Raw genomic sequence first — 25,316 nt, forward strand, 5'->3', positions numbered from 1 at the left:
CCAAAATATCATGTACCAGCAGCGCAAGAACCAGTTAAGAGAAGAGTTACTTGATAGTAACGGAGCAAGCCATCATGATGTCATCTGCGAAGGTAGGCTGTTGCATTGTGATCATATGAACGAGTGAGAGAAAAATGTTGAGTAGCCAGGGACGAATGGATAGGGTAGGCACGGCAAGATTTTTACAACCGAAGTTTCTGAGTTCAATTGGAAACTGATCGGTATAGCCAGATTCAGACCCACACACACGGAAGCAATCAAAACACTTCTGTCATATGCTTATGTAACCCGGCATCATACTACTCCCTTCGTTTGACCACCGAATAATCCGCAACTATGGCATGGTTCTGCTCAATGAAGTCTCCCCAGCCCCATAATTAATGACGTCAACTTGAAAGTCTGTCGGGAGAGCAGGGTATGTGGAAGTTGCACGCTCTGGGGGGTTATGTACTCTTGGTATAACCTCTGGGTGATTCCCAACTATGGCACGGTGCTGCTCAATGAAGTCCACCCAGCCCCATGCCTGCAAATATAGGCCGACACCTGAACCTGTCTCAGAATAGGGGTGAAATGGTAGCATTGACCTTTCCGTTAGACCGGGTTTTATTGAGCATGACTAGATTGTGGGCACCCGTTATTTAGATTTATTTCGTGACTTTTGTCAAAAAGGCAGAAGAGACCAGAGAGAATCGGTTAAATAATTGTTGTAATGCTTCGTTTCATGCACAAAGTGGAGCTAAGGCAGTCCTTTGTTGGATCGCTCCATCCTGGTGGTGTTGAGTACTCTAAGCCATCTGGGAATGCTCACTGTTGTCATTGCATTTGTTATACATACAGTCGTTCCTCTCTAATCCGGCACCTTTTGCAATGGAATTTTCTGCTGGATAAACAAGGGTGCCGCGAGTGGATTATCAAATCCTGCCCTACCACCCGGCCCACATGTTACCATACATGTTTGTGTCGTATATCAAAACATAGGGATCTTCTGTGTCAAACCAAGTACTTTGTGGAATCATGGAATGCATGTCTATAACATACACTTGGGAATATCTTATGTACTAGCATAGGATATTTATTCCCAAATGTATGTTACATGTGTTGTGTATGTTACAATGGTCCCTGACAGTATGCGATGTACAACTGCTGGATTAGAAAATCAAATTATGTTCAGTTTGAGTGATTTGTTGCAGAAAATCGCTGCTGGAGGCGGAATTCAAGTGCCGGATTAAAGGGTAGAAAAAGAACTGAAAGAATCCGTTTTGCCAGAAAGTGTGCTGGTTTGCAAGGGTGCTGGATAAACAAGTACCGGATTAGAGAGGGACGACTGTATTCCCTATTGCCTACTGTATGTGCCCTTGTTTTGCAGCCAAGTGGCTTCACGCCAACTCCTCAGTATACACCACAGCAACGCCAGCGCTGAGGCCCAACGTCACTGAGCAATTCGCAGAGGAGGCATGTGAGCAGTACGGACTTCACCTCATAACCGGGGCCTGGCTGCAAGCACATGGCCATGTTTTAAGAGAGAGCTTCCTAGAGAGATTGGCTATTCGGCAAGCATCTTACCACGTCAAACCAATCGTGGTGAACGGCAACTCCCTTTTCAGAACCGTAACGTTTAGCGAGGGAAAACAGAGGTTTGTGAACACCACAAGCAATCACCGAGCCCAAATCCTCTGTGTCAGTAAGTGAGATGTCTTGAACTTTTAAAAGCAGTACGATAAAATTATAGCATGTGCCTAAAAAACTCGGCAACCTGCACCACTGTGACTGTTTATGCAACTTTTCACTGTACCTGTGGCTTACCATGAGGTCAGAAATGACGTACTGCACGAATTACGCTCCCACAGGAACCACCCTGAGTTGCACACTCTGGTTTATGTAAACTTGTCGTTAGTGTTTGGCACAAAACGCATAACTTGTAAACCTTGTGTCCTCTCTATTTTAATCCTTGCCTTTACATCCGAGTCTGACCTATTATGAGTCTTTATTCCACTCCAAATTGAAAATAAAAATAAAAATTGGAGGTATTACACTAACTCACCGGACTTATCATAGCCAAAGTTAAGCAGCACGGAATAATATATGGAAAAAGTAAGGTAGAGAGAGAGGAAGGGAGAAAGGCGCATGTACCATCACAGGCATTAAAGCTCAGAGGTATCATGGCAACAGGTATTGCAGAAAGGGGAGCATCAGAAGTTGGCGAAAAATTCAGGCCGGCAAAGCTCATCACTGGGCACAACCTCCAATGCGCACCCACAGAAAGATCAAATACGAATACCCACAGAAATACCACAGTGTTTCAATTACAAACTAAAACGAATACAATAACAAACAGAGCATAAAAAGCCCACCAGGGACAGCGAAGAGCCCTATGCTGCACCCAAAACAGATCTTAGAATGGCCATCGAGCCAAGGATAGCAGCCTGCTGCAGTTCATGAAGGTGCCGCTCTTCTCCACATAGCTGCTTAATTGAGGTAGCCGCTTCCTTCGTCAGGCCACCAAGAGCACCAACTATGATGGGCACTACGGACACTGCCTCTCGCTGCCAAATCTGCCCAATTTCCACTGCGAGGGGCAAGTACTTCGCTCTTTTTTCAGCATGTTTTAGTGTTACTCTATGATCTAGTGGCACACTGACATCAATAAGTTGGACTGACTTGCCATCGTCCCACACAAGATCCGGCCGATTTGCTCCAACCATCCTATCTGTAGGGATTGGCATTTCCCACATTAACTTACGGCCTTCACTATCCTCGACGTAGTGTGGCAAGTGGCCAGGGGGAGCAGAAGATACCAGTCTGTAGCGATGACAGAGTGCCCGGTGGACTATAGCGGCAAGACGATTATGGCGAGTAATGTATGCCGTCCGTGCCAACACGGGGCAGCATGCCAGAATATCGTCAACAGTCTCTCCCGGACCTCCACACAAACGGCACACGTCCACCACGGAAGTGTCGCCAATAACCGATCTTTGGTGGTTCCTGGTATTAACCACCTGATCCTGAGCAGCAAATACGGATGACTCAGTGGATGGACGCAATGTTGGAGACTTTAAGAAGTTGAATGAGAGAGGCATGTCCAATACACCGCCACTCCTCTGCCAATAGCGACCATGCAGGGGCTTCTGCCGCAGAGAAGCTTGGGTGGAGGTTCTGATAGCAGACTTAACAACGTCAGTTGTTGCACCTCCGATGTCCAGGATGTTGAAGTGCTCCATTGCCGTGGCCGCCCGGGAGATGATCGACTTTGTAGGCGGAAGATTTTCATGATGAGCATGCAGCGCAGCAATCAGCGGCAGGTCAGAGTGCGCCTGAAGATACCTAGACAGGCGGATGTATTTCCTCTCCAGCAGGTGCTCAACCGATACAATCCCTCGGCCGCCCTCAGATCTCGGCAGGTGAAAGCGGATGGTGGAAGATCGTGGGCGGTGTGCTCCCACTGCGCGGAGCGCACTTCGGACATTCCTGTCGAAGGTTGCAATAGCATCCTTCGTCCATGGCACAATACACAAGCCATACGACAGCACTGGGATGACATAAGAGTTAATAGCACGAGAGAGGTTGCAGGCGTTGAGAGATGTGTGGGTCACCAGCCGCAATCGCCTCCTGAACTCTTTGGTGGTGGCCACCTTAACAGACTGTTCCGCCATGCCAAAACACTCCCTTATGCCTAGGTAGGCATACACGGAGCCGTCCGCCAAGGAGGCAATGCTGGAGGCTTGATCTACTGTGACAGTTGCTGGCTGATCTGGATCAACAGCACCATGTGGGCACACAAGCTTAGCACACTTTGCTGGAGAAAGCTCCATTCCAATGGATTTCCCAACGCACGATACTATGTTGATCATTGAGTTAAGCTGCTTAATGGTTGCGGCCATCAGCTTCACATCATCCATGTACCATAAGTGGGATACGGTTGTTGTCCGCTGAAGTCCGCACGCATATCCAAAGCCACTTCTGCTGAGTTCACCTGATATTGGATTCAATCCAAGACAGAAGAGCAGAGGGGATAACGAGTCACCTTGGAAAATGCCTCGCCGGATCGGTATTGCCTCACTCATGTCAGCTCCCAAGCGCAGCCGGGTACGCCACTGCGATGAGAGCACAGACAAGAGCGAAGTGATCTTGGGGTGGAATTTGTACAGACGTGTGACTTCGACTATCCACTCCTGCGATAGGCTGTCGAACGCTTTCCTAAAATCCAACCAAGCCATTGCCAAGGTGCGGTGATGACGCCTAGCATCCTGGGTAATCATAGCATTGATCAGCAGCTGGTCAGTGCAGCCTCCTCGGTTACGAGTACAGCCAGTTTGTTCATGGGCCAGAATGTCATTGGTCTGGATATGGATCCACATCAACTCACCAATCACGGAGGTGAATAGCTTGTACATGGCTGGCAGACAGGTGATTGGTCGCCAATTCTGCGGCTGGGTTAGGTCTCCTTTCTTTGGGATCATGATCGTCTGGCCCAGTGAAAACCATGCTGGGGCATCCAGCTCACCATCCAGAAGCAGCTGGAAATTTCGAAGTAGAGCTGGATGGAGAGCAGTAAATTTTTTAATCCAGAATGGCGGGATCTGGTCACAACCAGGAGCACGCAAGTGTGGCATCTTGGAGGTCGCAGCAGACATAAGGTCAGCAGTAATGACAGCAGATTCCTGGGCATGGATGGCCTCTGCGTACGTGCCTTCACGCTGGATCCAGGCCTGACGACGCACAGGGTAAGGGTGAGACCAAATGTCTCTCCAGAACTGCTCCAATTGATACATACATGGACGGTTCTCGGGGTCACTATCCTTCTTGGCACACAGGTTACGATAGAATTGACGTTCATTGTAGCGAAATAACTGATTCTCCTGCTTTCGTTTCATATCAGCTTTGTATCTGCGCATTCGACCCGCAAGGGCCAGAAGTTCCAATTTCTTTGTTCCTAGAAGTGAAGCAGCAGCGTGCCGAGTTCCCACAGGGTAGCGCTCGTACATTTGCGGGTTGTCAGATGCCAGGTAGCTTGTCAGTCTAGAGACATCCTTCCGAAGGGCGTCAACCTTTCGCTGTAACCGGCGTTGCCAACCCGGAACCTCCGGCTGCGGCGAACTCATGCGCGCTGCCGGAACCGGCGGGATACCACAAACCAGTAGGGTGAGAACAGCAGCAGCATACGCAACATGATTCAAGAACTCTATGGACAGGTCAAACTCACTAGCAGCAACCAGCTGACGGATGCCACAGTTGATTTTTGCGACAGTAGCTGAAAGACGGAGGTATGGGATTTTCCTGGGGACTGCAAGCTTTGGCCTCTCATCGACACCCAAACGCTGTACACTGGCTACCAGCCCACCAAGGACCCTACCAGTGTCTTCCACCCCAGCAGCCTTGATACATACACAGATATGCTTGACCGCCCACACGAGCTGTTTGTCATTAGAGTCAATAATACCAGCACTACATGCATTAGCTAGGCAAGCAGATAAGCTACGATTAGTCTGTGCTCTGCAGTTTGTGCAAGTGCTCTCCGCAGTGCACGACGCACCACCAGATCCACCGTCCGCAGCGCCAAGTGCATCAGCATGCAAGGCAGAAACGTGTTCACACGTTGATCCAATGACAGTTGACTCACCGTCCAAGTTGGATGGAGGCACATGTGCATCATTGACAGCACCACCAGCACCAGCACCAGCACCAGTACCAGTGTCAGCGGCTCGAGGATCCGCCTGGGCGTCATCAGTGCGCGTAGTGCCAGTAGCGCCAGCAGCGCTGGACCCGCAGGGCTCCGGTTCTCCCTGGTGATTCGTTGCGTGGTAACGTTGTAGAAACGCGCTAGGAAGCTCCCCTCGCTCCACGAGCTGCTGAGCAATGGCTTCTTGTTCGACCAGAGAGAGATACTTTCGGCTGATAAGGGATATCTGGCCAGCAAGACACTGCTCGGTTATAGCATCGTTTGGTCGCCGCTCTGTCCAATTAGCAAGCTGCCGTTTCCTGTATCCGAGCTTATCTGGCCAGATGGCTTTGAAGTGGCACTCCAGGGCTTCTCGGTTATCAATACCGCTCCATTTTCGACGAGGTGGCATACGCTTAGGACACAGACTTGGGAACTAGGAAAGACAATACGGATTACACAATGAAGAGAGAGAGAGAGAGTGAGAGAGAGAGAGAGAGACCGAGAGAAAAAGGCTAAAATTGAAAGAATATTGAAGCGAGTTGCAAGCCCAAGGGCGGTCAGCAACCAGAGCTCCAAAAAGCTAAACTGTCCCCAACGGGGTTATTATTATTATTATTATTATTATTATTATTATTATTGTAAAATAGAAAAGGACATATGGATACGAGTTTAGAGTAACTCTCCATCACTGTAACATGATACTATATACAGTCAGAAAGTGCAATAACTAGGCACAAAACTGACAGAGTACTGAGACATTCGACGTCCTGACACCTAACTTTAACACATCTCCGTAGCGCTAACCGACAGCCTTCCAACTTGGAAGGTTCAAGGTTATGGAAAAGACCAAAGAGGGGAAGGCAAGCGCAACGAAAACGAGCAAAAGCTACAGTCCCAACGGAACAAAGAATGTCGATTGTTACTGGACGATGACGAGACCAGTACGATATTTGACAAAGCGGTCTGACTACAATTCGAAGCAGCAAAGCAGCACACCACCCAACTTGGGTGGGTCATAAATATCTGACTGTATATAGTATCATGTTACAGTGATGGAGAGTTACTCTAAACTCGTATCCATATGTCCTTTTCTATTTTACATTTATTTATGGCTCAACATCCGAGTTTCAAATTATTATTATTATTTGACAATCGGATGTTGAGCCATAAATAAATGTGGAAGAGAAAAGGACATATGGATACGAGTTAAGAGTAACTCTCCATCACTGTAACATGATACTATATACAGTCAGAAAGTGCAATAACTAGGCACAAAACTGACAGAGTACTGAAACATTCGACGTCCTGACACGTAGCTTCAACACATCTCCGTAGCGCTAACCGACAGCCTTCCAACTTGGAAGGTTCAAGGTTATGGAAAAGACGGAAAGGTGTCAGGACGTCGAATGTTTCAGTACTCGGTCAGTTTTGTGCCTAGTTATTGCACTTTCTGACTGTATATAGTATCATGTTACAGTGATGGAGAGTTACTCTAAACTCGTATCCATATGTCCTTTTCTATTTTACATTTATTTATGGCTCAACATCCGAGTTTCAAATTATTATTATTATTTGACAATCGGATGTTGAGCCATAAATAAATGTGGAAGAGAAAAGGACATATGGATACGAGTTAAGAGTAACTCTCCATCACTGTAACATGATACTATATACAGTCAGAAAGTGCAATAACTAGGCACAAAACTGACAGAGTACTGAAACATTCGACGTCCTGACACGTAGCTTCAACACATCTCCGTAGCGCTAACCGACAGCCTTCCAACTTGGAAGGTTCAAGGTTATGGAAAAGACGGAAAGGTGTCAGGACGTCGAATGTTTCAGTACTCGGTCAGTTTTGTGCCTAGTTATTGCACTTTCTGACTGTATATAGTATCATGTTACAGTGATGGAGAGTTACTCTTAACTCGTATCCATATGTCCTTTTCTCTTCCACATTATTATTATTATTATTATTATTATTATTATTTGATAACCGCAATCAATAAAACTAGCTGAACCGACATTTGTGTACTTTATTCATGCAATGTAAAAACGGTGGAGACGATGTGCAATAAAACGATGAAAATATGAAGAAATGGTGTAGGGAAAAAATATATGGATTCAAACAAGTTTTCGTACAACACTCATCAGGAATCGTCGTTGTACTAAAGGACACTGAAACAAAAATTGAACTATTATAGAAAATCTAAGTTACAGAAATAACACTAAGAGCAACAACAGTGAAATTTACAAGTGTGAATTTTAACAATCAAAGCGAGAAATGAACAAAGGAGAAAGGAAGGAAAGACAACGTGATAACACATAACAGCAGTACATTACACCTAGAACATTAACGGCCAAGCTTGGCCGCACTAAACACGACACGTTACTTGAACAATTTCAACCCAATTATACTATCTTTCTGTACACACAAATTAGGCTTGTACAGACGCTGATAGATAGCTTCCAACACTTTTAACTGTAGTCCATAACCATGACGACCACGGCACAATACAGTGAACGAAGAGTCGGAATACGAATTGCAACAATCAGGACTAGCTAGCAGATGATTGTACACTGAAGACTTGCTACCACGAAACCTACGCACAACACTAACACTCTCACCGGCATTCTCACCATCACTCCCATCACTGCTCTCCGACTCACTGCTCCTTCCGCCGTCCGCTCCATCCTCCGCTTCCTCTGTACTCTCTCTGTCTCGTCCATCCCGCCTGACCGGGTCCATTGAAGTCAACTCGGCCGCCACCCTGCTATCACATCCCTCCTTTCGCCCTTGTCCGCTGAGTGCGTAGCTTCTGTTGTAGTTGGCTGTTGATCGTCTTGGTCTTTCAATTGTGGGCTTGGATGGTGGATTAGTTGTGGTTGCTGTAGATTGCGTTGTTGGTGTTGGTGTGGGAGCTACTGATATGCAAGGTGGGTCTTTTTGAGTCGGCATTTGTAGTGTTAATGCAGCTGTCAGTGTTGCTCGCGGTCTCCCACTGGCAAGCTCCACCGCCGCAAGAACCGATGGTGGAGGATCGGGAGGAGGCAGTGGGACCGGGACCGCAAGCGGCACCACCTCAGCCAAAGCCGCCGGGGGCACTGACGAGGGAACCACCGACGGCCGGAGCAAAGGCGGCGACACAAGCCGACCCGATGAGCCACCACGCCCATTCTCCTCCCCCACCGCCACCAGCGACGGCGGAGCAAGCACAGTCCGTGAGCCAGGGTCCGCGGGTTGTGTAGGCAACGGCTGTGTGGTTATTGGTTGTTTTCTAGGTCGCCCTCGCTTCGGTCTTTGTTGTTGTGAGAAAGTAGAAAAAGAACTAATAGCTTACCTAAAGAAACTGAAAGACGACGGTGAAATATTCTCAAATGATTTCGATCGCATTAAACCGACAGGCACCCTCCGGCCTAGGCTATATGGCTTACCAAAAATACACAAGCCCACATGTCCAGTACGTCCCATCGTTTCCATGACGGCTTCACCCCAATATTCTATTTCCAAGTGGCTGTGTATTTACTTACAACCAGTGCAGGACCACTACTGCAAGCGCACTGTAAAAGACAGTTTTGATTTCGTCGAGAAGCTCCGCAACAAGCCTGTACCACCCAACGCACACATGTGTTCGTTTGACGTCGTCAGTTTATTTACTAATGTGCCGATTGAAGAAACTGTCGACATCTGCATGGATGTTTTGTACCGTAATGATGACGTTGACACTCCTTGGATATCTGAAAGTGCGTTTAGACGGTTGTTGTTGCTGGTCACAACTGGTGTTGAGTTTTCGTTCAACAATGTCATGTACAAACAAGTCGATGGTGTTGCGATGGGTTCGCCCCTTGGTCCGGTATTGGCAAACGTGTTTGTCGGTTACTGTGAGTCGAAAATTGATGATTCATTGTGGCCTGACCTTTATGTACGTTTCGTGGACGACTCCTTCACATATTTTGATAATGAGGAGCGTAGTAACGAGTTTCTTGACGTGTTAAATAGTATTCACCCTGCCCTTCGTTTTACATGTGAGCATGAACAGTCCAACAAATTGTCATTTCTAGATGTGCTTGTGGAAAAAACGAGTAGTGACGTTCTGACCACCGTTTATCGAAAGCCGACGTTTACTGGTCAGTACATTGTATATGACTCTTATTGTTCGTCTCAATATAAAGTAAACTTAGTGCGTAACCTTGTAGATCGTGCGAAGCGTATTTGTTCGTCCTGTAAGCTGCAGGAAGAGCTTGATTTTCTCCGGTCAGTTTTTGTCAAGAACGGGTACCCTGAGTTTTTGTTGCAGAAGTTGTTGAAAGTCGAACAAACTACGAAGGCTCCTATGATTGGTCCTGCTCGTTGTCCCGTTTATTTATGTTTGCCGTGGAAAGGGCAGGAGTCGACTAAAGTTTGTAGTGCAGTCAAGTCTGTTGTTCGTCGAACATACTACGCAGTACACTTTGTGCCCGTCTTTACGACGATGCGTGCGTTTACGGTGCGGAAGGATGTCCTACCAGCCCATCACCTAAGTCATCTTATTTACAACTTTGAATGCCGACAATGCGCTAGTCGGTATGTTGGTAGGACTGTTCAGCACCTGAACGCACGCATCAAACAACACACACCACGTCACATACTTCCACCTTGCGCACAACAACAAAGACCGAAGCGAGGGCGACCTAGAAAACAACCAATAACCACACAGCCGTTGCCTACACAACCCGCGGACCCTGGCTCACGGACTGTGCTTGCTCCGCCGTCGCTGGTGGCGGTGGGGGAGGAGAATGGGCGTGGTGGCTCATCGGGTCGGCTTGTGTCGCCGCCTTTGCTCCGGCCGTCGGTGGTTCCCTCGTCAGTGCCCCCGGCGGCTTTGGCTGAGGTGGTGCCGCTTGCGGTCCCGGTCCCACTGCCTCCTCCCGATCCTCCACCATCGGTTCTTGCGGCGGTGGAGCTTGCCAGTGGGAGACCGCGAGCAACACTGACAGCTGCATTAACACTACAAATGCCGACTCAAAAAGACCCACCTTGCATATCAGTAGCTCCCACACCAACACCAACAACGCAATCTACAGCAACCACAACTAATCCACCATCCAAGCCCACAATTGAAAGACCAAGACGATCAACAGCCAACTACAACAGAAGCTACGCACTCAGCGGACAAGGGCGAAAGGAGGGATGTGATAGCAGGGTGACGGCCGAGTTGACTTCAATGGACCCGGTCAGGCGGGATGGACGAGACAGAGAGAGTACAGAGGAAGCGGAGGATGGAGCGGACGGCGGAAGGAGCAGTGAGTCGGAGAGCAGTGATGGGAGTGATGGTGAGAATGCCGGTGAGAGTGTTAGTGTTGTGCGTAGGTTTCGTGGTAGCAAGTCTTCAGTGTACAATCATCTGCTAGCTAGTCCTGATTGTTGCAATTCGTATTCCGACTCTTCGTTCACTGTATTGTGCCGTGGTCGTCATGGTTATGGACTACAGTTAAAAGTGTTGGAAGCTATCTATCAGCGTCTGTACAAGCCTAATTTGTGTGTACAGAAAGATAGTATAATTGGGTTGAAATTGTTCAAGTAACGTGTCGTGTTTAGTGCGGCCAAGCTTGGCCGTTAATGTTCTAGGTGTAATGTACTGCTGTTATGTGTTATCACGTTGTCTTTCCTTCCTTTCTCCTTTGTTCATTTCTCGCTTTGATTGTTAAAATTCACACTTGTAAATTTCACTGTTGTTGCTCTTAGTGTTATTTCTGTAACTTAGATTTTCTATAATAGTTCAATTTTTGTTTCAGTGTCCTTTAGTACAACGACGATTCCTGATGAGTGTTGTATGAAAACTTGTTTGAATCCATATATTTTTTCCCTACACCATTTCTTCATATTTTCATCGTTTTATTGCACATCGTCTCCACCGTTTTTACATTGCATGAATAAAGTACACAAACGTCGGTTCAGCTAGTTTTATTGATTGCGGTTATCAAATTATTGTCTCCTCGCCGTGTGTTTAAATTATTATTATTATTATAAATTCGGAACGACGCTTCACGCAGCTTCATTATAGCAACTTGTATTGTGGCAACACTGGCCAACACTCAGATGCACTGCTTCTTCACACAGCTGAACAATTCTTCTTTCTTCTCAACGTTTCGGTCACTCTGACCATCTTCCTGAAGATGGTCAGAGTGACCGAAACGTTGAGAAGAAAGAAGAATTGTTCAGCTGTGTGAAGAAGCAGTGCATCTGAGTGTTGGCCAGTGTTGCCACAATACAAGTTATTATTATTATTATTATTATTATTATTATTACGAAATAGTGGTTGCCACTTCGGCGATGATTTGTAAGAAAGGTTTGCTCCCCACACCGGTCCTCGTGCTATTCCGCCGAATTTACTTGACACTTGACTGACTCACGACTGCCATTATTATTATTATTATTATTATTATTATTATGACGAAGTCTGAAGAAAACGTTGAACGGTCTCTGCTTGGATGACGACTACACCATAGCTCAGTGGTTAGAGCATCGCTGGCTACAAGCGAGGGTCCCTGGTTCGAGTCCTGGTGGTGACGGTCAATTTTTTCTTCAGACTTTTCCCGTTTGTCTCTTTCCCTCAAAACCAGTTAATATTATTATTATTATTATTATTTTTTAAAAGAGGTCGGAGGCGGATAATACTTTAAAACGAAGGTAAGTTATGGGTCGCAAATATCCACGCAAACACACATCCAGTCATAATAAGGCACTTGTCATAAGTATGCGAACGTTTTCGGTCCCTTCTCATCAAGGATTATACAGGGAATGGCTCAAGCTGGAAAGACTAAAACTTATATAGCGTAAAGATAATTAGATAACAACACTCGTGACAAGGTGGAAAATTATCAAGTTTAGCACGACACAAAACTTGAAGAAAAATAATAATAGTGACAACAACATAGTGAGCAAATTAAGTTACATTGTTACCACCTCGACGAGGAGTAACACCAAACAATTGTAGCGACAACACATTTTCTTTCTGTACGCAAAGTTCAGGATCTAACTTACGGATATACAAAGCTTCTAACACAGCCAAATGTAACGCACATCTACCACGTGACAATATTGAGAAAACATTATCACTGTACAACTCACGACAATCGTCAACATGTGCCGTTAAGTTGTGTTCCGCTTGATGCGCGCGATTGTCGTCCTCGGCGTGGTCGTCCTCCAAAATGTGCTGTCCAGTCCATCGGTGGATCTTCCTCTTCCCGTGAAGATGTGACTGCATGCCCGTCCTCCTCTGCGTGTGTAGGACACGGGCCAGCTGAGAACAGCATAAAAGATGGTGCAAGACCCACACGTAAACCACCGAAACTGACAAAGGATCTTTCGGCGTCGAAAAGGGTGACGAGAAGCCAAGTGAAAATACGGACTGATGAGGACGAACGTACAACGACAACGGAAGTGACAACAACAGTCAATATTCGAAAACGTGGTAGACCGCGAAAACTAACCTCAATATCGGACACCGGACAAGCTGAAGTAAGAAGCTCAATAGAAATCCGCAATGGAGGAGACGTAACGGAAAGGACACCGGGTATCGCGCACCCAACGGTTAGTGTCAAGAAACGTGGAAGGCCGCGGAAACGCGAAGAGACAGATAGTGGTGATGCCACGAAGAGGCGAGATGACGGGACATTGGAGGAGACAACACCCAATGGAGCTAAGAATCGCACTTCGTCAATCAAGCAACATCTGTCAGCCCGTACCAATTGTCGTGAGTTGTACAGTGATAATGTTTTCTCAATATTGTCACGTGGTAGATGTGCGTTACATTTGGCTGTGTTAGAAGCTTTGTATATCCGTAAGTTAGATCCTGAACTTTGCGTACAGAAAGAAAATGTGTTGTCGCTACAATTGTTTGGTGTTACTCCTCGTCGAGGTGGTAACAATGTAACTTAATTTGCTCACTATGTTGTTGTCACTATTATTATTTTCCTTCAAGTTTTGTGTCGTGCTAAACTTGATAATTTTCCACCTTGTCACGAGTGTTGTTATCTAATTATCTTTACGCTATATAAGTTTTAGTCTTTCCAGCTTGAGCCATTCCCTGTATAATCCTTGATGAGAAGGGACCGAAAACGTTCGGATACTTATGACAAGTGCCTTATTATGACTGGATGTGTGTTTGCGTGGATATTATTATTATTATTATTATTCTTAGTGCTAGGATTATCATTTTCATAGGTGTTGTTTCTTCTCACTCCATTTCTCTTTATTAGTATCTTTCTGGATTGTTTTTCATTAGTACAACGTAGCTTCCTGAGGAGTGTTGTGCGAAAACTAGTTCGAAGTACAAATTTTTTGTTCATCATTTTTTTCCATATCACATTTTTTCTTTCTTCCATGTTCTTCACTGCCTTCGTATCCACTCGTTTTTGAAAACAATAAAAGCCTTTGTGAAATGTCGGTTCAGCTCGTTCTGTTGATCGCAATTCTAAAATTATTATTATTATTATTATTATTATTATTAAGAAAGGGTTTGCTCCCCACACCGGAGCTCGCGCTATTCCGCCGACTTTACTTGACACTTGACTGACTCACGACTGCCATCCAGAGCACACGAGAAGTCCATCGAACCTTCGACTCGGCAAACCTGCAAGAAAGCACCACTCCCTGCTCAATACACAGTGTTTCGGGGAATTCACCCCTCATCAGTTGAGCTTGAGTAGGCTGAGGAAGATTGTGCCTGAAGAGCACCACTTATATAGTGCTCTCCAGGTACAAACATCACCAGGGATACAAACTTACAGAGACGCTCCGCTTCCAGCGCGATAAACACCTCGTGAACACCAGATAGCAGCGTGAGTCAGTGTCGCTCCTGGACGGTGAGACTAGAGCGACACTGACTCACGCTGCTTGTTCCTAAACGTTTTCGTCGCCATCTCATCAGAGGATTACTGGCAAATCAACAAAAGCTCTTAACTCAATATATATACCTGATATCGTTGAATGGTGTAATGTTTCTTCAGCTCTCATTTTATCGCACTAGTTAGGGTCTAAATAATTACTTGCATTGTGCGTATATATATTGAGTTAAGAGCTTTTGTTGATTTGCCAGTAATCCTCTGATGAGATGGCGACGAAAACGTTTAGGAACAAGCTTCTTTATTTACATGAAAACAAGTTTTGCTTATGGTGTTTGTACTGAGTGCGCAGCTTACTCTATTTATTGCGTTGATTACATGTTGATCTCCACGGAAGCTTTTTAATTATTATTATTATTATTATTTAAATTTTTAAATGGGAAATCCCCACAGGCGAATTATATCATATTTGTTTATGAATGGCTGTTACGAGTAGATCTACTAACGGTTATATGTGTTTTTGTCCTAGTACTATTTTCGAGTGCTGGCTTCAGTGCTTCAACAGTGTTCACGCCCCAGTTTGCTTGCAAGCAGAAGTTGCCTGGTAACTTTGTGTAGTCTAATTTCTCTATCTCCACTGCTCATTGCGTAACCAAACCGTGTATTTTCTCTGTTTCACGCCATGTTGCGTGTATGCGGTGGCTGCTGCAGTGTGCAAGTGTTTGAACCAGGGTCAGTGTGACGACAAAGGCAAATGCATCTGCCCGAAGGGATTTACCGGAGACAATTGCCAGAAGGGTAAGCAGAAGCAGGCGTCCATACCCCCAAGAGGTTGCAACTCTGTACATGGGGTCCGCGCGGCGGAATTCCAACATTACGTCAAAAATGACGAACACGCTCGTTGCGCTTGTACTACTCCCTGGTGCCAAACAAAAAATCCGAGCACCGCGGAATGCAGAGTTTTGTCCTCTGTGCCTCAGTGGCATGACGTTATGTTGGAATTTCGCCGCGCAGTGGGCCTACAGCCGCCAGACAACCAGTTGCACACCCTTGGGGGTATGGACTTTTGGTAGAAGTGAATTTCCTTACCGATCTGAACACTTCTGCTTCTTTTTACATGTACATTTCACATTCACATTTCTCTCGCATGTTTGTCACTATTGTAATAATGCATGGTTAGTACTCTTGGTTGGCATATTAAAGTTGCTGTCTCCGAAATGCTTGTTTGAATTTGTTTACTTCAAGTGTTTCCTTTACATTGTATGCAATTCTCAAAGTATACCTTTCGTGTGAACATGGCCTCCCCTGACTGTGTGTAGGCTTTGGAGTTGTTCCGGTTGGCCCTGATTATGCAGGCCTTGTTCTAGTTTCTATTTTGAGTGAAAGTCGACAGAACAAGTATTCCGTTTCATCAAGCTCTTGCTAGGAATAAGAACATGTGCATCACCAAACCTGCTATTTTTGTGCGGTCGAAACGCTCATTCGTCCGCAATGAGTTTCAACTTCCTGGTCAATTGTCCAGTCTCTTGCCTCTTGGAGCTGAATGGGAGCCTTGACCCTTGAGGGGTGGGGTATTCCAATAGATGTGGAAAACTCGGCCTCTAGCCGAGTCGCACGCAAACTGTACATGTTTTCCTCTTATACTAGTAAAATAAATAATTTGATAACCGCAATCAGTAATACAAGCTGGATCGACATTTGTTTACACTTTATTCATGCAATGTAAAACTGTGGAGGCAATGTGCAATAAAACGATGAACATGTGAAGAAATTGTGTAGACAAAAAAAAATGGAAAGGGATTCAAACAAGTTTTCGTACAACACTCATCAGGAATCTTCGTTGTACTAAAGGACACTGAAAACTAAATTGAACTTATAATAGAAAATCTAAGTTAGAGAAATAACACTAAGAACAACAGCAGTGAAATTTACAACAACAACAAAGACCGAAGCGAGGGCGACCTAGAAAACAACCGTTACCTACGCAACTTGCGGATCCTGGCTCACAGACTGTGCTTGCTCCGCCGTCGCTGGTGGCTGTGGTGGAGGAGGGTGGTCGTGGTGGCTCATCGGGCCGGCTTGTGTCGCCACCTTTGCTACTGCCGTCGGTGGTTCCTTCGTCGGTGCACCCGGCGGCTTTGGCTGGGGAGGTGCCGCTTGCGATCCCGGTCCCACTGCCTCCTCCTGATGCTCCGCCGTCGGCTCTTGCTGCGGTGGAGCTTGCCAGTGACAGACCGCGAGCAACACCGGCAGTGGCGTTACCACTACAATTGCCAACCCCAAAAATCCCACCTTGCGTATCAGCAGCTCCCACACCATCACCAACATTGCAATCTACAGCAACCACAACTAATCCACCATCCAAGCCCGCTATTGAAAGACCAAGACGATCAACAGCCAACTACAACAAAAGCTACGCACTCAACGGACAAGGGCGTAAGGAGGGACGTGACAGCAGGGTGACGGCCGAGTCCCGTTCAATGGACCAAGTCAGGCGGGATAACAGAGAGAGAGCGCAGAGGAAGCGGATGATGGGACGGACGGTGAAGGGAGCAGAGAGTCGGAGAGCAACTATTGTAGTGATCGTGAGAGTGCCGGTGAGAATGTTAGTGTTGTGCGTAGGTTTCGTGGTAGCAAGTCTTCAGTGTACAATCATCTGTTGGCTAGTCCTGATTGTTACAATTCGTATTCCGACTCTTCTTTCACTGTATTGTGCCGTGGTCGTCATGGTTATGGACTACAGTTAAAAGTTTTGGAAGCCATCTGTCAGCGTCTGTATAAGCCTTATTTGTGTGTACAAAAAGATAGTATAATTGGGTAGAAATTGTTCAAGTAATGTGTCATGTTTGGTGCAGTCAAGCTTGGCCGTTAATGTTCTAGGTGTAATGTACTGCTGTTATTTGTTATCATTTTGTCCTTCCTTCTTTCTTTCTCTTCTTTGTTCATATTTCAGCTGCAAGTTTAGTGTTGGTACACACATTCGTTATTGCTCTCGCTTCCATTGTTAAAATTCACTTTTGTAAATTTCACTGCTGTTCTTCTTAGTGTTATTTCTCTAACTTAGATTTTCTATAAAAATTCAATTTTGTTTTCAGTGTCCTTTAGTACAACGAAGATTCCTGATGAGTGTTGTACGAAAACTTGTTTGAATCCCTTTCCTTTTTTTCTCTCCACAATTTCTTCACATTTCTATCGTTTTATTGCACATTGTCTCCACAGTTTTACATTACATGAATAAAGTGTACACAAATGTCGATCCAGGCTTGTATTGCTGATTGCGGTTATCAAATTGTTGTCTCCTCGTCGTTTGTTCAAAATAAATAATAATAAATTGTTTTTCCCTCTGTCCACTTGTCTGTCCTTCTTGTGTCTGGCTAATCTCTGGCTGTTCTCCCTCTTTCTTGTGATATGCGATGCAGTTGTGTGCACACATCCCTGGGTGAAAAAGAACAAAGCATGCGAATGTAAACCCAGACTAAATGGACCTAACTGCACAGAAGGTAAGGGCTGAAGAAAGCTGCTGTAATATAGTATGTGCCAGCGTGTCAAAGAATGTATGACCCATGGGAACATACATGCCGTTATATTGTATTTGAAGCCAAAGATACACGTCCGAGTTTGTATGCCGGATTGCCCAACGTACTGTGACCTTAAAAGTGTCTGAAATTTTGTCCTATCCACGTGCAATAAATGATACAGTCATATGGGCATCAGTTGGATATACGTGGGAGTGTTGTAATCTGGCTGTTCATGTAGCTATGTACTGGTGGGTACAGTGTCATGATGATCAAGATACATGTAACAATGTCTCGAGAATCCCATATGCTATGTTGTTCTGCCACTATTCGTTTGCTTTTGGAAAATATGTGCATCCAATCACTGCTGCAGCATGCAATTGCCTGAATAATGGTCAGTGTACTGAAGACGGCACCTGCCTCTGTCCGACCGGATTCCGGGGAGACCAATGTCAGGACAGTAAGTGTCTCTGTTTGGTTTTGTTTAGCTATAATTTTCTTCACCAGAAGTACAGGCAAAATCTGCCTTCTCACTGGGCGTGTTGCCACAGTTCTCGCAAAATGATGAAGATAGTGATAATGATAAGAAAAAGAGAAAGAGTAAAATGCCATCATGAACAAAGCCCAAAGAGAAGACGGAAACAAATCAATGAGGGTATCTGCAATGTGAAGTGAGTATGTAACACCACACCTGCACACATTCACTAAAAACACACACACACACATACACACACACACACACACGCACACACACACACACACACACACACACACACACACACACACACACACACACACACACACACAAATACACACCGGCACATGCACAATTACTCTACCCGAGCAGAGCAGTAGTGCTGGACTACAAGTATTGCTTTTCAGCAAACTCACAGTCAAAGCCGTTTTCTATTTTTTTTAGAACAATGGCTTTGCCACCTCTCTGTAGATGCTTGGAGCAAAAGGTTCCTTCCTAAGGGCATGCAGACTCCATTGTAGGAACTTCATATTCCACACAGTTATTATCATAAAGTAATGCTAAAATGATGTGACGTTATTGGACTCATTTACCCACTGTTTACAGAAAAATGGGATTAATTGATTCCAGTGCGTTTGTCTCCCCAGCATTTGATCATAATGGTCCAGAATTCCAGAAAGAGAATTGACATGTACTCACCGTAGTGTCGTGTATTACCGCCGAGCGTATTCCTGTGGAAGCCGATTTCAGGGCTAGGCTTCTATTCAGTATTCACATCAAGCTTCTATTCAAACCAGGTATTTATATGTGCGTCAACACTAAAACCAGGCTTGTGTGCCAACAGTGTATTCTGAAAATCAGACCTCTATTCAAAACAGGCTTCTATATGATAACCGCTATCAATAAAATTAGCTGAACCGACATTTGTGTATTTTATTCATGCAATGTAAAAAAAAACGGTGGAGACGATGTGCAATAAAATGATGAAAATATGAAGAAATGGCGTGGAGAAAAAAATGGATTCAAACAAGTTTTCGTACAACACTCATCAGGATTCGTCGTTGTACTAAAGGACATTGAAACAAAATTGAACTCTTATAGAAAATCTAGGTTAGAGAAATAACACTAAGAACAACAGCAATGAAATTTACAAGTGTGAATTTTAACAATCAAAGCGAGAAATTAACAAACAAGAGAAAGAAAGAAGGAAGGACAAAGTGATAACACATACAAGCAGAAAATTTCACCAAGAGTTCATGAAAACAAGAGTGTGCAGCTCGGATGGGTGGCTGTCACTGCAGAATTGAGTGATTACATCATTTTAGTGATGTAGCAGGATTCAAGCAGGTCTCTTTCTGCACAACTGCAGCTCAGTTGTACGCACTACGCCATTTCCCGCCTCAGATCTGGGCCAAATATGATGTAATCACGGAATTTCGCCGTGACAGACACCCATAGCAGAAAAGGCCCCAAGCTGCACCCTCTGGTTTTCATGTACTCTTGATTTCACCTAGAACATTAACGGCCAAGCTTGGCTGAACCAAACACGACACGTTACTTGAACAATTTCAACCCAATTATACTATCTTTCTGTACACACAAATTTGGCTTATACAGACGCTGATAGATAGCTTCCAACACTTGTAAATTGTTTCAGTGAATAAAATACACAAATTTCGTTTCAGCTAATTTTTTATTGCGGTTATCAAATTATTGTCTCCCCGCCGTTTGCTTCTATATGAGATAGGCTTTAATACAAGACACTACGGTATATCATAATTAGTACAAGCCTTCATCCTGTTGGTAAAAGCGCATAAATGAGAATGTCTGGGTGTGACTTTCACAGGCCCAAAATATAGAGAAGGATCCGTTACCCACTAGCAAAATAATGGGATTAACAGCTTGTCCTTATAGTGCTTCAACCTTGAAAATTTGAACACAAGTCGGACAGAAAGGGTTTTTTGGCCAGCGTAATATTTTTCTCCTGTACCTGAGTATGTTGTACATGTCTGTGTACTGTGCTGTATTCAGATTTCAGGACAAAGTGCCTGGGTACGGACAAGGTGATGTACACCTGGACGGCTCTCGCCGGCTTGCCGTGTTATTCTGGCAGCTGCCCGAAGATAACCAGTTGGACGAAAGCCAGAGACGCATGCAGAGATAGGGGATATCAGCTGGTCGACTTTAAAACCTTCACCTTGCTCGGCTCAAAGCTTGGTGTGCGTGGCTGCGTAAAGTCATTGCTCCACGAGATGATGGTGAACAGTAACAGCAGCCCGATCACGATATGGACATCATCCGAGTACAATCGTCGGCATATTATTTACAAGCAGGACCAGAACAAATCAGGTGGTGCAATATTTGGTGTTCATGGGTTCGGCCGTCACAATGTCATCTGCGAAGGTAAACAATTGCTTGTTTTAAAGCGATATCATTGGACGGGCAAATGGTGAGAATGCTGAGTAGCACAAAGTGCATGCATGGACAGGATAGTATGTCCAATGATAATGACGGGACAGGAAAGTATGAAACAAAGAGACAACAAGAGTGCAGCCACCTGGGTTTCTCACATCAATGTCACACCTACCGTTATAGCCAGGGTCAGACCCACACATGCGTAACCAATTGATTTCACCTGCAAAGAAGCATTTCATGCGTATGCTTGTGTCATAACCCGGTGTTATACTACTCCCTTGGTAGAACCGCTGAATGGTTTGCAAATGTGACACGGTGCTGCTGTATGAAGTCTGGCGAGCCCCAGACCTGTGAACATTGAACTACTCACTAGCTCTGGGCACTTCCGTATCCAAGAGATCGGGTGTCATCAAGCACGATATTAAATTCACAATAGCGAGAATTTCAGTTGTCTGAGGATTGCTTTGGGGGGGGGGGGGGGGCGTTCGTTTTTGATCTACAGGTTTGGGTAGAAACTACTTCTTGCGGTAGAGTTCGGTAAATCCGGTAGAACAGCGTTCGTACACTTGCCTCTACCATCTACCTCTATGGCCACACATTTCTATTTCTATGTTTCTTGTCACCCACTCGCATGCGATTTAGGAGTCTTGAAGAAAAAAAGAAAAAAAACTGTGCTGCACTGACTGTGCATGTGGGGACCAGCACACTCATGCACATGTACACAATGTGGCGTGGCCTGTGCGACACATGATGCCAGGTCGGCATTTGTTGTGCGCAGTCTAGCTGCACATGAACAGATTGTGATAGAAGCGCCTACCACATACTAGTTGCTAACTATGGATGCTGTTTTGCATGGTGTATTGGTGGATTTTAGTGTGAACAAAGGTCTAATAAACTTTTTTTATTCTTCGGTCATTTTTTATTTTTCCACCTCTCGCATACATTTTTAGATTTTCAGGTGACGAGAAAAATAGAAATAAAAACGTGTGGCCTATCGGTAAAGTGACTCTACTCTACTAGGTAGCTAAAAATGAACACAGCTTTGGCCTTGCTATTTGCACGAAACGCAGCGTTAAAGCAATAATGATGCCGCTTGTCTTAGTTCTCTTCCGCCTATTTTTGTTTCTACCCGCAACTGTATATGCCCTTTGTTTTGCAGCCCAATGGCTCCATGCCAACGATTCTGTATACGCCGCAGCAACTCCAGCACTCGGACCCAGCGTGACTGAGCAGTGCGCAGAGAACGCATGTCAGCAGTACGGACTTCGCCTCATAACCAAAGACTGGTTACAAGAACATGGCCATGTGTTAAGAGAACGCTGGCTAGAGAGATTGGCTTTAGATAAGTCCGACGGATTAGGTTACCACGTCGCGCCAATCCTGGTCAATGGTCAGTCCCTTTACAGAACAGTAAAATTTAGCAGACAACATGTGACGTTTAAGAACAAAACAAGCCATGAGGATGCCAAGATTCTCTGTGTCAGTAAGTGAGAGAATAATAAGTGACTGTCTTCTGCAATGGCTGTCCATGCACAAGCTGTGTGTTTGTCCCTGTTTGTGCCGCTAACGTGATGAAGATAGTTTTGCGTTTGTGTAAATGTGTCCCGTCGCTACGTGCACTGTATGAACAGGGCTTGTCCCAACGATGTGCCCACTTGCAATGTGCAAACATGTCGTCTCCCAGCATTTCTTGCACCCACGGTGAATCACAACATTGAGAACACTCCCAGAACTGAGATTCAGGCTGTGTTTCTTCGGTGTCTTCCCAGGGTAATTTCGAAGTCATAACAGCATGTTTTGATTCTAAGGTTTTGTTTGGCGCAATATCAGTTTGTGGCAGAGACGGGGGAGAATTTGCTCCCTGGATTCCAATTGCGAGGAATCAAAATGCATGACAAGCTGAAGTTCGACATGCCACCAGGGTTGAAATAATTTACAGACAACTTTTTGTTGTTGTCAAGAAACAGGGGGAATTCCCATGACTGTCACCACGTGAGGAGGTGAAAGTTTACTACTTGACGTAAAATCCCTGGCAAGGGCTGTAACCCTACTATTTGCCGACGGAGCTGAGAACTTTCCTATGCAAATAGACTTTTCGATTGCTCAATTCCTTTCAGGGAAAGGCGAGTTCCGAACATTTCAGCATTTGCAGTATGCACTGCACAGTAATACGGATGTATCTATCGTACAGCAAGAGCTCAGAAACCGTGTTGGAAGTGTTATGGTGTCATGCATCCCGTTCTATGGTACCGTGCCTTGCTGTCATGCTTCCATTCTATGGTACCGTGCCTTGCTGTCATGCATCCCGGTCTACGGTACCGTGCCTTGCTGTCATGCATCCTGGTCTATGGTACCGTGCCTTGCTGTCATGCATCCCGTTCTATGGTACCGTGCCTTGCTGTCATGCATCCCGTTCTATGGTGCTGTGCCTTGCTGTCATGCATCCCGTTCTATGGTACCGTGCCTTGCTGTCATGCATCCCGTTCTATGGTACCGTGCCTTGCTGTCATGCTTCCGTTCTATGATACCGTGCCTTGCTGTCATGCATCCCGGTCTATGGTACCGTGCCTTGCTGCCATGCATCCCGGTCTATGGTACCGTGCCTTGCTGTCATGCATCTCGGTCTATGGTACCGTGCCTTGCTGTCATGCATCCCGTTCTATGGTACCGTGCCTTGCTGTCATGCATCCCGGTCTATGGTACCGTGGGTGTAAAAGCCCAAGAACAACTCATCTTGTTCCTTCAATTCTGCGTGACAGGTTTTTTTTTAGATAAGCTATTATCCCCATTCTAGTGTTATAGCTGGGCTGGCACTTGCTCCGATTTTTTTTGGAAATCGTCCGATTTTTGATCCGCTGTCGGACAAACCGACCGATTTTTGTTTTGAGCACTTTTTAGTCCAGTTGGCCATTCGGCGCTTCCAGGTCACGTTTGTCCAGTCATTGTACATGTACATGTACATGTAGCTGTAAAATGCAAATGTGTTGACCGTTAAAAATGTGTTCTGGGACCCCAACAGCAAGCCATTTTCCTAAATATTTTCTCCCGGAGGACCCCCCAGACCCCCGTCAGATTTTTCTCCCTCCAAGTGTGGCAGCCCTGTTATAGACTGCATAAGAGTAATCCGATCTTGACTTTTATTGTCTTTTTCTGCACAGAGTCCTGTGGGAGCGGTGTTCTTGCACCAAGCATGAGTTGTGTATGTAACCGCACTATGTCCTACGGTGAAGAATGTGAAAAGGGTAAGACAGCAAGCCATTAGGTTTGTGTGCATGTGTGTGTATATGTGTGTATGTGTTTGTATGTGCGCATATGCATATCTGAATGTGCGTGTATGTGCGTGCTTGTGTGTGTATGTGTGTGTAGGTGCGTGTATGTGTGTGTAAGCGATTACAGGGGGCAAAGCCACCTGTCCGGTTGGTCCTGGTTTCACCGGACCACTTTTCAGGCCGATGTTTCCTTTTCTCTTTCTAGAGAGCTGATGGGAGTTCAGCGATCGATTGGGCGCAGCACCATGTGCATTATGTACACAGCACCGACTAGGGAGACCTGCATGTACTGTGCCTTATATGTAGGGCTATCAGGGACAGACTGGCGGCACAGGGTTTTTTTTTTGCTTCATGTTGATCGAGAGTCGGAGATGGCTGCGAAAACCTGTTCCTGAGATTTCTTATATTCCCATAGCCAGCAATGTTTTTAGTTTCCAAAACAATTGTGCGAGGAAACGAAGCCTGTAATGTGCGCTTCTAAGCCCTAACGGTTCACAATCTTGGCTTTCCTAGATTATGATAAGGGTGCAGGTTCAGTGCTTTGCCACACGACTGTCTATTCTTCCGGCCACAAACTCCACATAAGAGAGGTTATTCCGTGCATTTCGCCACCTGAAGACGTCACAAGGCCGTCTCCATCATCTGATGGTTTTGCAGTATTATCAAGACGGACGAGAAAAAAGTACTTTCTCCAAGTTTAGGTCATTTCATCTTAATTGCAAGTTAAAAGGTAAAATGTCCAACTGAGACCAGTCCAAAAGTGGTCGCTACCGCCCTGAATTAGGTTTTTGTTGTTTTTATCAGAACACACACCTTCCAGAGAAAGGGATGAACACTAACAAGAAGCCGTCCCTACATCCCCTGTGTCTTGTTTGTGCTCTTGAGCTTTGAAATGTGATTGGCTACTTATACTAATGTTCCAGAAGGTTCTAGAATTTCGTCGGCAACCGGTTTTCGTAGATTGCTTATTGGTTAGGGACTTAGAACATGGCTGCAGGTTGCCGAACTTTTGTTCCCTTCCTTTCTTCTTTATTGTTGCTTCTTTACTCTCTTTGTGTTCCAGGTGTGTATAGAATATTTCTTCTGTGACGATTATTTGTAAAACTAGAAAGTGAGTGCTTTGACTTGAGTTTGTGCGTGATTGCCTCCGGGGGCCACTT

At 45.4% G+C, this 25,316-nt stretch overlaps 1 protein-coding gene and 1 long non-coding RNA gene across 2 annotated transcripts; both read left to right on the forward strand.

Annotated features, from left to right (window-relative positions):
* Nucleotides 1–22: 22 nt before the first annotated feature.
* On the forward strand, nucleotides 23–15,263 carry LOC135820638 (uncharacterized). The gene is made up of 3 exons (XR_010554152.1): nucleotides 23–92; nucleotides 1,367–1,681; nucleotides 15,194–15,263. It is a non-coding gene; the product is annotated as an uncharacterized LOC135820638 (long non-coding RNA).
* A 1,750-nt stretch (nucleotides 15,264–17,013) lies between these two features.
* On the forward strand, nucleotides 17,014–25,245 carry LOC135821765 (uncharacterized). Its single transcript, XM_065334763.1, has 8 exons — nucleotides 17,014–17,087; nucleotides 17,436–17,452; nucleotides 17,902–17,982; nucleotides 18,371–18,457; nucleotides 20,504–20,875; nucleotides 22,047–22,370; nucleotides 24,046–24,129; nucleotides 25,220–25,245. The coding sequence occupies exons 1-8, from the start codon at nucleotides 17,014–17,016 to the stop codon at nucleotides 25,243–25,245; spliced, it is 1,065 nt and encodes a 354-aa protein (XP_065190835.1).
* The last annotated feature ends 71 nt before the right edge of the window (nucleotides 25,246–25,316 follow it).

Source organism: Sycon ciliatum, chromosome 7 (assembly GCF_964019385.1).
Source record: "Sycon ciliatum chromosome 7, ocSycCili1.1, whole genome shotgun sequence".
NCBI classification, from domain to species: domain Eukaryota; kingdom Metazoa; phylum Porifera; class Calcarea; order Leucosolenida; family Sycettidae; genus Sycon; species Sycon ciliatum.